The sequence below is a fragment of the Paramisgurnus dabryanus genome, chromosome 14 (assembly GCF_030506205.2).
Source record: "Paramisgurnus dabryanus chromosome 14, PD_genome_1.1, whole genome shotgun sequence".
Classification (NCBI taxonomy): Eukaryota; Metazoa; Chordata; class Actinopteri; order Cypriniformes; family Cobitidae; genus Paramisgurnus; species Paramisgurnus dabryanus.
In genome coordinates, this window is record NC_133350.1 from 10,760,269 (window position 1) to 10,777,002 (window position 16,734).

Here is a 16,734-nt window from a genome sequence, read left to right on the forward strand (position 1 = left end):
ATAAGCATGATCTGCAAAAGGACTAGATTGTACCTGCTGTGTTGTAAAGATCGAATGCTTTATATCTATAACCATTACATTTAGCAAGCCACTAAAACAATGTGTGTTAAAACAAGTTTCACAAGGTCTTTACAATTATGGAAGAGTTGATTCATTTTAAAGGGCATTTATTATGCAAAATCCATTTTTACAAAGTGTTTGGACATAAATGTGTGCTGGCAGTGTGATTCTCTTGTTAATGTGATGTCACACTGATAAAGCTCCACCCACAGCCACTCATTTTACCCAAATAGGGGCATTTTGAATATTTTAAACCAAATGATCTATGGGGTATTTTTAGGGTTAAACATCACACACGCAGAGCACACCTATGACTTATATTACATCTTATAAAAATGGCATAATATGTGCCATTTAATAAAGCTCTCAAACAGCTACTGGATCTCAAGAATCTAGTAAGTCAAATAAGTTTAACAATATAACTTGTGAAACCAGTGTTATCACCACAAAAAAGCACAAAGACAGCAGATGACAGAGAAATATAGAGAATAATACATGAATGTAGAAATAAAACAGAAACACAGATGTACTGTACAAGGACGCAGGCACTCCAACTCTCTTTTTTAACACACATACACAAACAAATTCCCATCGATATAAATTACGCTTACAGCACATAACATTCATACAATGCACGCATACAAAAATACTTCACAATTAAAGAAAATGGCCACGATACAAACACCTATAGGGGACATATACAATGATACACATATATACATTTATATATGGACGCCGGGACATGAGAACTCCAGAGAAATAGCTCAGCAGCTCAGACGAAGTGACAGGTACTGTATGTGAGATGAGACATAAAGCTAATAGTGATCATAATTACCTGTTTATCCATTATATAACAACTAAAACTAAGTGTATCTAAGTGTGTGTAGTACCTAAAATGTGACAGTATTTTGAAATCGAGAGATCACACAAGAAAATCAACCACTGGTCTTAAAGAACCACTCCATCACTTCCCAGCATCACCCTCTTTATGTTCAGCATTAAACCTATTAATATATCATAAATGTTACATTTTTTAACACCTATTCAACATTTTCTGTGTCGCTTTGTATTCTGCTTTTGTTACTTATTAGTCCATACCTCTGCTTCTTATGTACATTAAACATCAAACATGGAAAAGAACTAGACAAAACGTTGTTTTAGATATGATGCTACAGATGTGGCCTTTAAAAATGCGCGTTTTCTCCCGCGGCATTCGCCAATTCGTCTCGCAGAGTCTCGCAGCATTCTGCAAGTGCTTTCGGGGGGGCTACTTTCCATTTTCCCTTAATGTGTTTCGCTTCACAGAATATCCACCAGGTGGCGCATAAAAACATTGCATTGCGTTGTTTCCAGAAGTTAATAAGGGCATTGCTGAATATTTTACATTGCTACTGTATTAAAACAGCAAAGTGATATGTCAACCCATTCTTGCCAGCATAACAGCGCATACAATTATTAAGATACGTGCAATGCGAACTTATAGGAAGTGCAACAGAGAATTTAGTGTGAGCCTAATAAACGCGACTCTATTTACAATGAATATCTTAATTATTTGTGTTGTCGAATTTTGACACCGTTTCATTGTTTGTTCATAATATTTATAATTGTCAGTTTTTCTAAAAGTATCAATATTTTAAACAGATTAATGTGGTATAAAAAAAGACATGTTTTAAAGTTAAAAATGTTGTAAAAAATATAGTAGTATTCTTATATTTTAAGAATAACAATATGATACATTTATACTGCGCTAAAATGCTTCACATATGGAAAGAGGAATTCTTCTCAACCACCACCAATAAAGTTTACAAATTATTCTTTAGAAAAAAAGGCGTTTAAACCCATGCGGGGTGTACAGTTGGCATATGATATCTTTTTTATTTCGTTTTTACATATTTATATTTATAAAATCTTTAATAATAGGCTACCTTTCTTGCGCATATGCAGTCAGTGTTTCTACCTAATTCATAATTGTAAAAAATATTATTGTAAAATAGAATATCACTAAAATAATTTATAAAAGTAACTTAATAAAATGTCTTAATGTCACTTATGTGTTTTTTTAGTTGGTCAAACCAAAATAATTGACGCGAACAGAGAAACTGTGCCTTTTGCGGACGAAAAACACCTCCGAAATGTTGAGTTTATGAATTTTTACAATATGTACTTTGTGAAATGTGTGTGTAAAATAATCAATTTTATAACATGTGGCTGTAGAGACAAACACGCCGCATCGCCTTCCAGATATCTTACACGTTCGCATTCAACACTTTTCAAAACTTATTTATATTAAATCTAATTAATAATTATAAATTATGACATGAGAAAATTAGAATTGTGCAAAGAGCCAATTCAGATATTGTTAATTAAAGCTGTTTTATACACCTTTCTGTTATAAATGTTTTAAAAAATATATTAGTATTCTTATATATTAAGAATAACAATATGATACATTTATATTGCGCTAAAATGCGTTACACATGGAAAGAGGAATTATTCTCAACCACCACCAATAAAGTTGAAACATTATTCTTTAGAAAAACGCCTCCGAAGTGTTGAGTTTATGAATATTTACAATTACAATATATACTTTGTGAAATGTGTGTTTAAAATAATAAATTTCATAACTGTAAAGACAAACACGCCGCATTGCATGATTTTATAAATACCGAGGTCCATATAAGTATTTTCCAGGGCATGCACCCCAGGAAAAAAAGCTTCTTATTTCCCTGCTCTACATATATGAATTTTAATACATCAGAAAACCAAAGAATCAAATACCTATAGATTTCAAACCATGTCAGTATGCAGAAGACTTGTATTGGTCATTAGGAATACATTGTAATAATTATTTTACCATCCTGGGCACACTAGTTGCTGCACACTTTCTCTTCTTTTGTTATTTATTTAACTTTAATGACTTCAACAGGTACTGTTTATTAGGCTTTAAGACTGAATGCAATAAAATGTTCAAGCCAAAATATGAACATTTAAACTCCGTGCACGCGCGCTACGGGTGGATGAAGCGTTGTACCGCGCACGTGATGCATCGCGTTTTCAAGTTCAAGCTTAGCAGAAGTCCAGTGCAACACAGGGAATCTAATCATTATACAGTTAAAAACATATCTTCAAGAATTAAAGGGGGGCGTGGAATGTTGTTAATAAACATGCTGAAAAACGGAAAGTGTATTCTAGTGGTGTAGTCTACGTGATACGCAGGTATACGCCGTATACCCACTAGAAATTGTCAAGGATTTCCGTATACCTACTAAAAATAGCGCGAGGATGCGTAACAGCATGGTTTTGTGACATTTTTAAACTTTTAGTCATAATATAGATGTGAAGCACTGACCATTAAATGCCACACTTGCTACCTTAGCGGGTTGAAATACATATTAGGCAATATACTTCCTGCCGAACTGCGCGATCCGATCGGCGTATGAATTTCTATGAAATCAAATTACTATAGTGACGCGAAAGTGACTGGGGAGCAGACTGATGTGACGCCACAGGGAAGTGACAGCAAAGTACCGCGAGAGAGACTCCAGTTATCACATGGAGAAATCTGCTTTGAATCGCTCTCGCGGTACTTTGACATCACCATGAGGTCTGCTTAGCGCCAAATGAAGTCGAACCTGCAGTGTAGCTGCTCACTCGACACTGTAAACAAACAGTCCATGTGGAGAAGAGAACGACGAGTGGAGCAGTGCACAACATAAAATCCATAGAGTTTACAACGCACATGTGAGTAAACAACATTTAAATAATCAGTCCAGTTTATTACTTTATCTGGAGGTAAGGCTCCAAATACAATAAAATAAGCCCGTAATTATATCCTGATGGTTTTAGCTTTCAGTATGTTTGCTTGTGCTTCACAGTGTTAAACTTTCCTTCTCTGTGTTAATTTATATATCTACGTTCAAGATGTATATGATCTTAAACTTCTGTGAGGAAATTCATGTCTGCGTTGATGTTCAGTTCAGACTTGCAAATTAAAGATCATTTTCTTCACTTTGGTTTGGGTGTCTTATATGCTACATTATGGTCTTGTAATAATAATTAAGTAAAAGCCTATTTTCATTTTTAAACAATGCTTATATTATATGCAAAAAAAGCTTTTATATCAATGACTATGCAAATGAGAGTAACTTCATGGTCATCTTAAATGTGTATTATGGTAATTAAAAACATTTACACCATTAAATTAAACATGGTAATGTTATCAATAGTTGTCAGATAATAGCTATTGAAAGAGTGGATATTTTTCTCCTTCAATCCAAGTGTTTGCCACGGATTGAAGATTGTAAACAGTTTATTTAATTTTAATTAACAGTTGAGTAACTTTTGGCCCTGGGTTAGATGTTGATTAACACTAAACCAGTCTAAAAATCAGTCCAGTTTCCCCAGCTGTAACCCATTGGCTGTTAAAGTCTTTTTTTTCTTATAATAAACTGACATGTTGATAACACATTCAGTTTATGTGTTTATGAGTACACTTTCAGAATGCTCTTAATTACATGAATATCTATACTGTATGCATCTGTGAGTGTGGTGGTGCTTATGGGCTAGGACGAGTGAGCATAAGGGTGAGAGGGAAAAATCACAGTATACTCACTACAAAAATCTAGACTACACCACTGAACGGAGGTATGGCAAGAATCAGCAGTGAAGCAACCTACCCATTACACAAAAAATGCACACGGCCGCGCCGGTCTCAGTGTGTCTGCATCTATGAAAAAAATGTGCACCACCTGCATGCAGCGAGCACGCGCGCTGCCTGCACGACATCCAATCACTGCAGTCCCACGTTGGTTTGGATGTTGGGACCGTACCAGTACAGCTCAGCAGTGGTGTAGTCTACTAGGAATTGTAAAGGATTTCCGTATACCCGCTAAAAATAGCGTGAGGATGCGTAACAGCATGGTTTTGTGACATTTCAAACTTTTAGTAATAGTGAAGCACTGACCATTAGCATGCTACACTTGCTACTTTAGCGGGTTGAAATGCATATACATATTAGGCTATATATTTGGTGTGTTTGACTTTCTGCCGAACTGCGCGATCCGATCGGCATATGAAATCACTATAGCGGCGCGAAAGTGACGGGGGAGCAGAGTGGTGTGGCGCTACAAAACCCACAGGCGAGTGACAGCAAAGTACCGCGAGAGCGATTCAAAGCGGATTTATCCACGTGATAACTGGAATCGCTCTCGCGGTACTTTGACATCACCAAGAGATCTATACCACTGCAGCTAAGTCACTACATTGACATGGCAGAAGGACAGAATGCCATTTTGTTTTGGGCACTCTTCCTTCACTCTTTCAAGTAGCCTTGGCAGTGCCTGCTTCTAGTGCTACAGTGGAGCGAGTTTTCAGCCATGGTGGCATCATGGCCAATTTGATCTTTTGAAAATGCAATGCAGTATAGGGGCCTCCCTCCACCTGTCCACAGCATGCATTTTATTTCTGTTGTAAGAGGACTTGACATGACTCGAAACTAAAATGGTAGGACTTTGGACTCGACTTGAGACTTGTTGGCTTTGACTTTTGACTCGACTTGGGACTTGCCTCATCTTTGACATGACTTGACTCGGGACTCGAGGGCAAAGACTTACTTGTGACTTGCATAACAATGACTTTGTCCCACCTCTGCTTATAGCTAGACGTCACATGCCGATTGGTCTGCGCTGCGCAGCAAGAAGCCACACGAGCGCTGAGCGTTGAGTCAAATTATAAGACGAGCGTAAGAAAATGACAGAGGTCTGGTCAGGGAATTAACCCAACACAAAAGTGAAAATGATAGCAATGACTCTTTAGATAAGATCTATAGACATGCACATCAGTGTTTTATTTGTCTGGAGAAAAGGACAATTTGATATCCAAAATAGTGTCCAACATAATACTTACTCTATCAATATACTCAAATAAGTAGGGCCTACATGCACTGCTATCAAACGTGATGTGTTTTTGGTGTTGTAATCTGGAACTTGGTGTATATCAAATGTGTTTGTTAAATGTCTCCACATGGAAACGGAATGCCCTCCCCCCGCACAGTCCTGCAATGAGAACCAGAAAAACCGGTTTCTAACCATTTTATTTACATGTGAATAGTGAGAGCACCCCCTCAGGAGCTGTAGCAGGGTTTTTGCGGGGTCTTTATAAGCTTAAGCCAGGACTTAGTTTAAATAGGAAATATAACTAGTTTTAACAAACATGCCTTACTAAAAACATTATTTTTCTGCATTTTGAGGCAAAAAAGGGCATGGCCGCCCGGACCTCGGTAATTTTCTGACGCGTGTCTTATTTGACTCAATGCTCAGCGCTCGTTTGACGACTTGCGGCGCCACGCAGCCCGATCGGACGGCATGTGACGTCTTAGCACCGCGAGACAGTAGGCCTACAGTATGCTTTTGAATAGATCTCGCGGTAGTGGGATGTCACAGGCCAACGGGTTTGCGCTGCGCCCCATTAAGTAAGATAAAGTGAAAATTATTCCTAGATGACCAATAAAATCATACCAGGCAGACAGCAAAGGAGGAAGGATACCTCAGTTAGTGGAAGAAATAGGTTAAATTGGGCCGGAGCGCACCGGAGCGCAGCTCCGCCTCCTCGGGTCCACAACACACCTTGCCGGAGCTCCGGTCCGTCTCCTTCAGCAACAGGGTTTGACGCAAAGCGAATAATAACGTTTTCATTCATAAAGTCACGTTTTCTTTGCATGCCTGATAAAATATCATAATTCTTGCAAGTTATTTTGGCAAAAACAAAATTTTATTAAATTCAAGGTTATTTTGGGCTAAACATGGTTTGTTCGTAGTCGGTCTATTTATGAGCTAAATAGTGGCTATATGTACGACGGTGCATAAAACACTTTAAAGAAATTAAACAAACCTTGTAATCGCTGTTAACTTTGCTTACAATGACATACCATACATCTCACAAGTTATTTTGGCAAAAACCACATGTAATTAAATTAATGGTTATTTCTGGGCTAAACGTGGGTTATTCGTAGTCGGTCTATTTGTAAGCTAAATAGTGGCTAGTACAGACGGTGTATAAAACACTTTAAAGAAATGAAACAAAATACCTTAATCGCTTTGAACTTTGTTTACATGATTAAATATCATACATCTCACAAATCATTTTGGCAAAACAACATGTAATTAAATTAATGGTTATTTCTGGGCTAAACGTGGGTTATTCGTAGTCGGTCTATTTGTAAGCTAAATAGTGGCTAAGTACAGACGGTGCATTAAACACTTTAAAGAAATGAAACAAAATACCTTAATTGCTTTGAACTTTGTTTACATTATTAAATATCATACATCTCACAAATAATTTTGGCAAAACAACATGTAATTAAATTCATGGTTATTTCTGGGCTAAACGTGGTTTATTCGTAGTCGGTCTATTTATGAGCTAAATTATGACTACGTACAGACGATGCATAAAACACTTTAAAGAAATGAAAAGAAATACCTTGTAATCGCTGTTAACTTTGCTTACATGATAAAATAGCATCCATCTCACAAATTATTTTGTCAAAAACCACATGTAACCAAATTAAAGTTTAATTGGGCTAGAAGTGGGCTAGGCACAGCCCGGCTATATCGGGTCTATACTGAAACGAGACGTTGAAATGACGGCTATTGCTTGCTGGGTATAGACTATTGTACTTAATTCCTGAATCCCATTCATTCAGATAGCCTATGGATTTTTTTCCATTCGGCGGAATAAAATAATTAAATTAAGACGAATATCATACACTGTTAAGACTGGACAAAACCGTTAGTTTTGTAGGTGTTCAGCTTGGGAGTTATACTCGGTTTAACCAAAAATGGGAATAATAATACAACAGAATATTTGGAATTGGGCAAGCAGAACATGAATTCACAAATCACAAAAAATGTAAAATTAGATAAATTAGTTAATGATATTGCGCAAATGCTCTCGGTCTCTTCAAGGTCTACGCGAATTAGAGGTTTGTTATAAGACTCCGTTATACATCACGTCTCTTCTAATTGCACAGAAAAAATGAATCAAATGATGCGCATTTAAGTCGTACATATTTACATATTTTATTTGATGTATACGCCTTAATAATATAAGTATTTAATTTACAGATTATTTTAATCAATATATTTGATAAGGTCAGAATTATATATTTAAGTTTTTGAAACTGTAATAATTGCTTTCTTCAAATTAATATTATTTGCATTTAACATCAACTTAAAAAAATGTACGTTTTACGCCTAACTTGAACTATGATGTACTTACTATTTTTACATTGATATCATTTGAGTAAATGTAGGCAAAAAAATAAATTAATAATAAGTAGAACAAATGTTAATTTAAAAAAATCCCATATAGCCAACAGGTTTTAATCAGCAACAGAGAAACTGCGCCTTTTGCCGATGAAAAACACCTCAGAAACTCCTCGAATTTATGAATTATTACACTCACAATATGATTTAATTTACTTACTACAAAAATATAACTCATTATACAAATTTATTCAACACCATTGCACACTTTATATCGAGTTTCATACCATGTAAAGGAAAACATGATAATATAAAAAGTAGGCCTACAGTAATGCAGAAAAGCGCATTACAACCATGTCCAAGCTATTAAAAACGTTCAGATGCAAAAATGAACTAAATGTACAATTAGATAAACTAGTTAATGATATTGCGCAAATGCTCTCGGTCTCTTCAAGGTCTACGCGAATAGAGGTTTGTTATAAGACTCAGTTATACATCACGTCTCTTCTAATTGCACAGAAAAAATGAATCAAGTGATCCGCATTTTAGTCGGATTTTTATGGAGAATAGGCTATGTGACCGTTTAACCCACGTGGACCGAACAAGAAAACGTATGCTTTCATGGAGTCCGTGTATGACATCTCTTTTATTTAGTTTTACATATTTTATTTATATGCATTTAATAATACCGTAAGATCACAATGTATACACTGTAAAAAATGATTCAGTGGCTTTGTAAATGTAGGCTATCTAAAATAAATGATTAAAGTAACTTAATAAAATCTTTTAATGTCAGTTATGTGTTTTTTTTAGTTAGACAAACCAAAATTAATGACTAGAAATAGATATTTTGTTTAAAATGTACATATTTTATTTGATGTATACGCCTTAATAATATAAGTATTTAATTTACAGATTATTTTAATCAATATATTTGATAATTTCAGAATTATATATTTAAGTTTTTAAACCTGTAATAATTGCTTTCTTCAAATTAATATTATTTGTATTTAACAACAACTTAAAAAAATTTACGTTTTACGCCTAACTTGAACTATGATTTACTTACTATTTTTACATTGATATTATTTGAGTAAATGTAGGCAAATAAATAAAATAATAAGTAGAACAAATGTTAATTTTAAAAAATCCCATATAGCCAACGGGTTTTAATCAGCAACAGAGAAACTGCGCCTTTTGCCGATGACAAACACCTCAGAAACTCCTCGAATTGAATATTTACACTTACAACATGATTTTATTTACTTACTACAAAATATAACACATTATAGAAATTTATTCAACATCATTGCACACTTTATATCGAGTTTCATACCATGTAAAGGAAAACATGATAATATAAAAAGTACAATAATGCGGAAAAGCGCATTACAACCATGTTCCAGCTATTAAAAACGTTCAGATGCAAAGATAAACTAAATGTACAATTAGATAAACTAGTTAATGATATTGCGCAAATGCTCTCGGTTTCTTCAAAGGTCTTTGCGAATTATTTTGTTATAAGACCGTTATCATCACGTCTCTTCTACTGTAAGTGTACACAAAAAAAATAAGACGAATGATCCGCGTTTAAGTCAGATTTTTATGAAGAATATTTGACTGTTTATGTAACTGGCAAAAGAAAACTTCGCCAACCAAATGTTTGTCAAAAAGCTTGCATGTGACATCAAAGTACTGCCAATGCACCAAGAATCCCTGTCATGTTACTTCGATATCATATAGTATGCTTAAAGCATAAAGTCGAGCACACATTGTCGTCAGTATGCCCTACTGTACTTGAAACACGACTGCCCTCTACAGGTTTTTTATTTCCTGCGTCCCCCACCGAATCACCCTTCTGCGGGATCTCGCAGAATTTCGGAAGTGCTCGCGGCATTCTGCTTTCAGAGACGCGCATTTTTAAAGGCCACATCTGTATCCTCATATATGTCTGACTAACAAGCTTAAGTTTCTTATTAACTGCTATTTTGTTTGATGCTGAACATTTAAAGTTTGGTGCTGAGAAGTGATGGATTAATCCTTTAACAAGTCAACTTTCCTAACCTCAAAAATAACCATTTATGCTGATCTGGTTTGTAATCAGTAAAGCTACACAGTAAACCTGTGAGAGCTTTACTTCATTACACAAAGTCAGCAGCGCACAAATATGCTTTCTGTTTCTAAACTCATCTTCATAATGTTGGCACAATATTGCCAAACGTCATCGTGTTTGATAAGGAAATTGTTAACTTCATAACACCGAGCGGAATCAAACCATTATGACGCAAAAAAAAAATTCAAACAGATCACATCTTGCCATACTTGCCTCTAAAAGTTTCTAAGGAGATAGAATGGAAAAACAAGGGTTAGACAAACAAGCTGATGTATATCTACAGTCTATACCGACACCACAGAGTCATGTTTTACACAAACACATTGATCACACTGAAATGCAAAGCAAAGGGATTTTCCTTTTTTCATAACTGCATATCAGTTTCATAAAGGTTGAAGCCTGTGTGGCGCCAGGGGCGAACCCCCAATTCAGCGTCCCCCCGAACCCAACGCCAGATTTTTTTTCTTTTTTGATAGAAAAGCATCAATTACATCATCATAGAAAATCTGCACATGAATTGCAGGGTTATTTCTTATGATAGAGGGGCCACTGATGTGTTTCAAACTTTGAAATCAATAACATAAGTGATATATTTGATATATTTCATAATATGCATACTATACTCATAATGAGTGATATAACTGCATACTGTACATTGTATATTTTGCACATTTCTCCTCTTCCATTTTTCTAAGCTGTGAACCTAATGGCTTAGACTAGACCTTTTCTCGTCTTGTTTTTAAAGATAATAAATCCGTAAAAGTTATCCCTTCACGCTCCACCCCTTCTTCGCACACTAGGGTGGACCTATGGACCTATTTGAGAGCAGCAAGGATGTGGCTACAGTAGCAGGCAAACAGCAAAGGCCAAAATCTTGGGAAATCTCACCGGATGAGAGATGTTTTCCTAATCCTACACCCAAACCTAACCCTAAATCCAACATTTCACATGTTGTATCCGTATCGTAACATTTTTGCCATAGCTGTATCCCATCTAGCCAAAACCGCTGTTGCACCCTAATCTTACCCCCTTCTCCTAACCCTAAACCCAACATCTCGCGAGATTTATGTCATAGCTGTATCCCATTTAGCCAAAACCGCTGGTTTTATCCTAATCTTACCCCCCGAACCTAACCCTAAACCCAACATTTCACAGGATTTAGGCCATAGCTGTATCCCATCTAGCCAAAACCGCTGGTTTTATCCTAATCTTACCCCCCGAACCTAACCCTAAACCCAACATCTCGCGAGATTTAGGTCATAGCTGTATCCCATTTAGCCAAAACCGCTGGTTTTATCCTAATCTTACCCCCCGAACCTAACCCTAAACTAGGGATGCAGCGATTATAGATTTTGATGGTACGGTTATAGTCTGATAAATAATCACGGTTGTACGGTTATTACGGTTATTAAGGATTCATTTATTTCACAACATTAATGTATAAAATCACATGAATAAATTTGTAATCAATTGCTACATTTTTCTGTATTTTCAGTTTGTGTATTTTTTCTACAATTCTTGGACAAATGATAATAATAATAACTTAGCTGGCTTTGACTTAAACAGTATAGGTGCCTTTAAAACCTGTAGGCTATTCATTTTAATGATCTTTTGAATAAATGTAATTTTACATTTGGACTGAATAAAGTTATATTATTTTGGTTTGTTTGAAGTATTGAAGTAAAATATATGAAGTAAAAATGATAAAAGCCTCTCAAAACGAATAATAACACAGGGTCATCCTGGGCCAGGTACTGCCAGTCATTTTGACAGGTGTAGCTTAATATTACACAAAAATCAAATATAAATATTAGGGGTGGCAAGATTAACGTGTTAACTCATGCTATTCATTAATTAATCATTAACGCGTTAAAATAATTCAACGTTATGAAATGCAGTCAGACCACCAGGAGCCCCGCCCGGGTTTGATCCGCGAGCAGGAGGTTTTTAATGCTGTACAGAGTAGACCGATTGAAGTGTGGCTCTTTCATGTACGGATGCAGGTGCGCGCGCACACACACACCCACCCACACACACACATACACACACACACACTCACACACAAACCAGATGCACGAACAACCAAGAGACGCATCACGCGCACATATTCTTTTGAACGCAGAGCTTTGTCATACAATGCACAAACCAGATGCACGAACAACCAAGAGACGCGTCACGCGCACATACTCTTTTGAGCGCGGAGCTTTGTCATACAATGCATCATGACGCATGCGCCTCTTGGTGCTTCGTGGATCTGGTTTGTGCGTGCGTGCGTGAAACAAAAACACGCGGTGTAGCGAAGGCTTTACGGTTACTTAACCGTGACGTTTTAAAGCGCGGTTAATAGTGAAACCGGTTAATCGCTGCATCCCTACCCTAAACCCAACATTTCACAGAATTTAGGCCATAGCTGTATCCCATCTAGCCAAAACCGCTGTTTCACCCTAATCTTACCCCCTTGCCTAAACCCAACATCTCGCAAGATTTAGGTCGTAGCTATATCACATCTAGCCAAAACCGCTGGTTTTATCCTAATCTTACCCCCAAACCTAACCCTAAAACCAACATTTCACAGGATTTAGGCCATAGCTGTATCCCATCTAGCCAAAACCGCTGTTTCACCCTAATCTTACCCCCTTGCCTAAACCCAACATCTCGCAAGATTTAGGTCGTAGCTATATCACATCTAGCCAAAACCGCTGGTTTTATCCTAATCTTACCCCCAAACCTAACCCTAAAACCAACATTTCACAGGATTAAGGCCATAGCTGTATCCGATCTAGCCAGGGCCACTGTTTTCATACTAATCTTACCCCCAAACCTAACACTAAACCCAACATTTCACAGGATTTAGACCATAGCTGTATCCCATCTAGCCAAAACCGCTGTTTCATCCTAATCATACCCTAAACCCAACATCTCATGAGATTTAGACCATAGCTGTATCCCATCTAGCCAAAACTGCTGTTTCATCCTAATCATACCCTAAACCCAACATCTCATGAGATTTAGACCATAGCTGTATCCCATCTAGCCAAAACCGCTGTTTCATCCTAATCATACCCTAAACCCAACATCTCATGAGATTTAGACCATAGCTGTATCCCATCTAGCCAAAACCGCTGTTTCATCCTAATCATACCCTAAACCCAACATCTCATGAGATTTAGACCATAGCTGTATCCCATCTAGCCAAAACTGCTGTTTCATCCTAATCTTACACCCAAACCTAACCCTAAACCCAAGATCTTGCGAGATGTAGGTCGTAGCTGTATCCCATCTAGCCAAAATCACTGTTTCATCCTAATCTTATCACCAAACCTAACCCTAAACCCAACATCTCGCGAGATTTAGGTCAAAGCTGTATCCCATCTAGCCAAAAACGCTGTTTCATCCTAATCTTACCCCTAAACCTAACCCTAAACCCAACATCTCACGAGATTTAAGCCATAGCTGTCTCCCATCTAGCCATAACCACTGTTTCATTCTAATCTTACCTCCAAACCTAACCCTAAACACAACAATTTGCGATATTTAGGACATAACTGTATCCCATCTAGCCAAAACCACTGTTTCATCCTAATCTTACCCCCAAACCTAACCCTAAACCCAACACCTTGTGAGATTTAGGTCGTAGCTGTATTCCATCTAGTCAAAACCACTTTTTAATCCTAATCCTACACCCAAACCTACCCCCAAACCCAACATTTCACAGGATTTAGGCCATTGCTGTATCCCATCTAGCTAAAACAGCGGTTTCAGCCTAATCCTACTCCCAAACCTAACCCTTAACCCAACATCTTGCAAGATTTAGGCTGTAGCTGTATCCCATCTAGCCAAAATCGCGGTTTCATCCTAATCCTACCCCCTAACATTACCCTAAACCCAACATTTCACAGGTTGTGTATCCATAGCGAGTTGTAACATTTTTGCCATAGCTGTATCCCCTTTGACCAAAACCACTGTTTCATCCTAATCTTACCACCAAACCTAACCCTAAACCCAACATCCCGTGAGATTTAGGCCGTAACTGTCTCCCATCTAGTTAAAACTGCTGTTTCATCCTAATAGTACCCCCAAACCTAACTCCTAAACCCAACATCTCGCAAGATTTAGGCCGTAGCTGTATCCCATCTAGCCAAAACTGAGGAGCATTGTCCTTAACTTGCTCTCGTTGTACAGAACTTGATATCATACACTGATCGATCAAACGCAGCGCCTCTGGAGTCCGGGTGGCAAGGTGCACGATCCTAGTCCCAAACCGGTTAACTGACAGCATGGTGACATGGAATGAGCGTTAAAAATCCCGGCCGAACATTTTTTTCCCTAAATGCTGCCCTGGGCGGCTGCCCATATCACCCATGCCTAAATCCGCTAATGGGTCTACAGGATGTAAAAAGTTTTGTTTTATCTCAGGGGAAATAGAGAAGTGTGAATGTTAGATGTTAGCGACCTCTAATCACAACACAAATAATTCACAACATTTAATAAAGCCTTGCAAAAAATGTCAATGCCATTCATTAAACTGTAAATTGTGGGAAAAGGCTGTAACAGTTTCATTTATTTATCATTTATGCATCTGGCACGTTTTTACTCAAAGTGACTTAAGGGCCGTTTACATCATGGACAATTAAAATATAGTTTTAAAAATTGATCTATATTAAAAAAAATTGTGGATTTCACACCACAACTATAATGATAATAAGATACATGGACCGATATCGTTGGGATTACCTTTGGAACATTTTTTTAAGTGATGAACGATAAACCATTGACAGCCAATCAAATCTATTTGAATTTATAGTGCTTGTGTAACCAGACATGCTTTTCTTGCAAGGCTTCTACATATAAATATAAGGGTGTTTATACTTACGTTGACTTCAGTGATAGCGATATCTACCACGCTACCGACAACTATTAAGGCGTCAAACGTGTTCCATGCGTCAGTGAAATAATGCTGTTAATAAAAATCACACCGCACACAAGAAAAGAGGAGAGGAAAGGTAAGAGTGGGAAGAAATGAAATGATAGGTGGAGAAGATGACACACAGGGTAAAAACAAGAAAGAATCAGATGTTAGATCTCAATAGTCAAAGCATTAAGTTGTCAGTAAAGATGTAGCACACCCTGAGCTGAAGTCTGTCCCTGTTTGAGGTAAAGGGTCTGGAGGAAGAGTTTGTTTGAGGTAGACGTGCTGGTCAGCAGTAATAAGAGCGGACATGGTCTAAAACTGAGGTTTACTTACATCAATCTCGCTGAGAACTATGTCTACAATGCTGCCGATCACAACCAATGCATCGAAGACGTTCCAGGCGTCTCCAAAATACCCCTGAGAAATGCAGGGGGGTGAACGGGCAAACGTTCACATCTGCGATTGTAAACATGACTATGCAAATATTTAGAAGCTGTAGGCTTATGTATTACATATTAATTTACACACATAAGCCTTTAATATTAATAATAATAATTACTAAATAAAACAGTAGATCTCATGCACTTATCTTCCATGCAAAAGAACTCTGCCAATTATCGGTTATTGATGCAGTTCATGCACTGACTAAATTAGTTTGCGTTTATGAAACACTGCAAATCACACAGCACACAGATATTTTAGCACTGCATGGCACTCAGATGGGCTTACTAGCATTCTGTCCTTCTTCTGAACGCAGATCTGCATCAGATTAAAATCGGGCAGTGGGACAGTAAGGTTAATGCAGGGAACCAGATGAAAAATTAACCTGCTTTAGGGGTAACAGACTTTACACTGCACTAATCTGAATGTTTAAATGAGAAACAATGTGTTGTGCATACAGTGTGTGTTTTTAAATATCTCACCCGGGGTTTAAAAGCAATTAATTTGAGAACCATCTCCACTGTAAACACAGCGGTGAACACCATGTTTAGAATGTCCATCACGTAGTTAAACAGCTCAGATTGACCATAGTGCTGCAGAGAGAAACATAGCATTTAATCTTTAAATATCTCCTACTTACTTTAAAATATATATTAAACAAATCAAGTTATTATTTTAGTAAGTAAGTTAAAAATAATATTAAAGACAAATTGCAATCCATAATTTTTTTTTCACAAATAAGCATCAGTTGTTGAGCAAGTACATTAATGATTTGATTTATAATTCGCTGTAAGCTGTCAATTTAGTATAAAAATGTCAGTTTGACTTTGTCTGACATCAATCAATATAAAACCTCAGATAGAGGCATATTAGGGATGCTTAACGATTAATCGTGATTAAAAGTTTTTGTTTACATCATATATGTGTGTGAACTGTGTATAATAACT

The 16,734-nt window shown here is 37.0% G+C and overlaps 1 protein-coding gene across 1 annotated transcript in view; it reads right to left on the reverse strand.

The window, feature by feature from the left end:
- Positions 1-16,734, reverse strand: part of cacna1da (calcium channel, voltage-dependent, L type, alpha 1D subunit, a) — a 111,936-nt gene that overhangs the window by 30,155 nt on the left and 65,047 nt on the right. The window contains exons 29-31 of the mRNA XM_073811831.1: positions 16,270-16,380; positions 15,680-15,763; positions 15,308-15,391 (exon numbers count right to left, since the gene is read on the reverse strand). Coding sequence (XP_073667932.1) covers positions 15,308-15,391; positions 15,680-15,763; positions 16,270-16,380 — 279 coding nt within the window. The remainder of the gene's footprint in view (positions 1-15,307; positions 15,392-15,679; positions 15,764-16,269; positions 16,381-16,734) is intronic.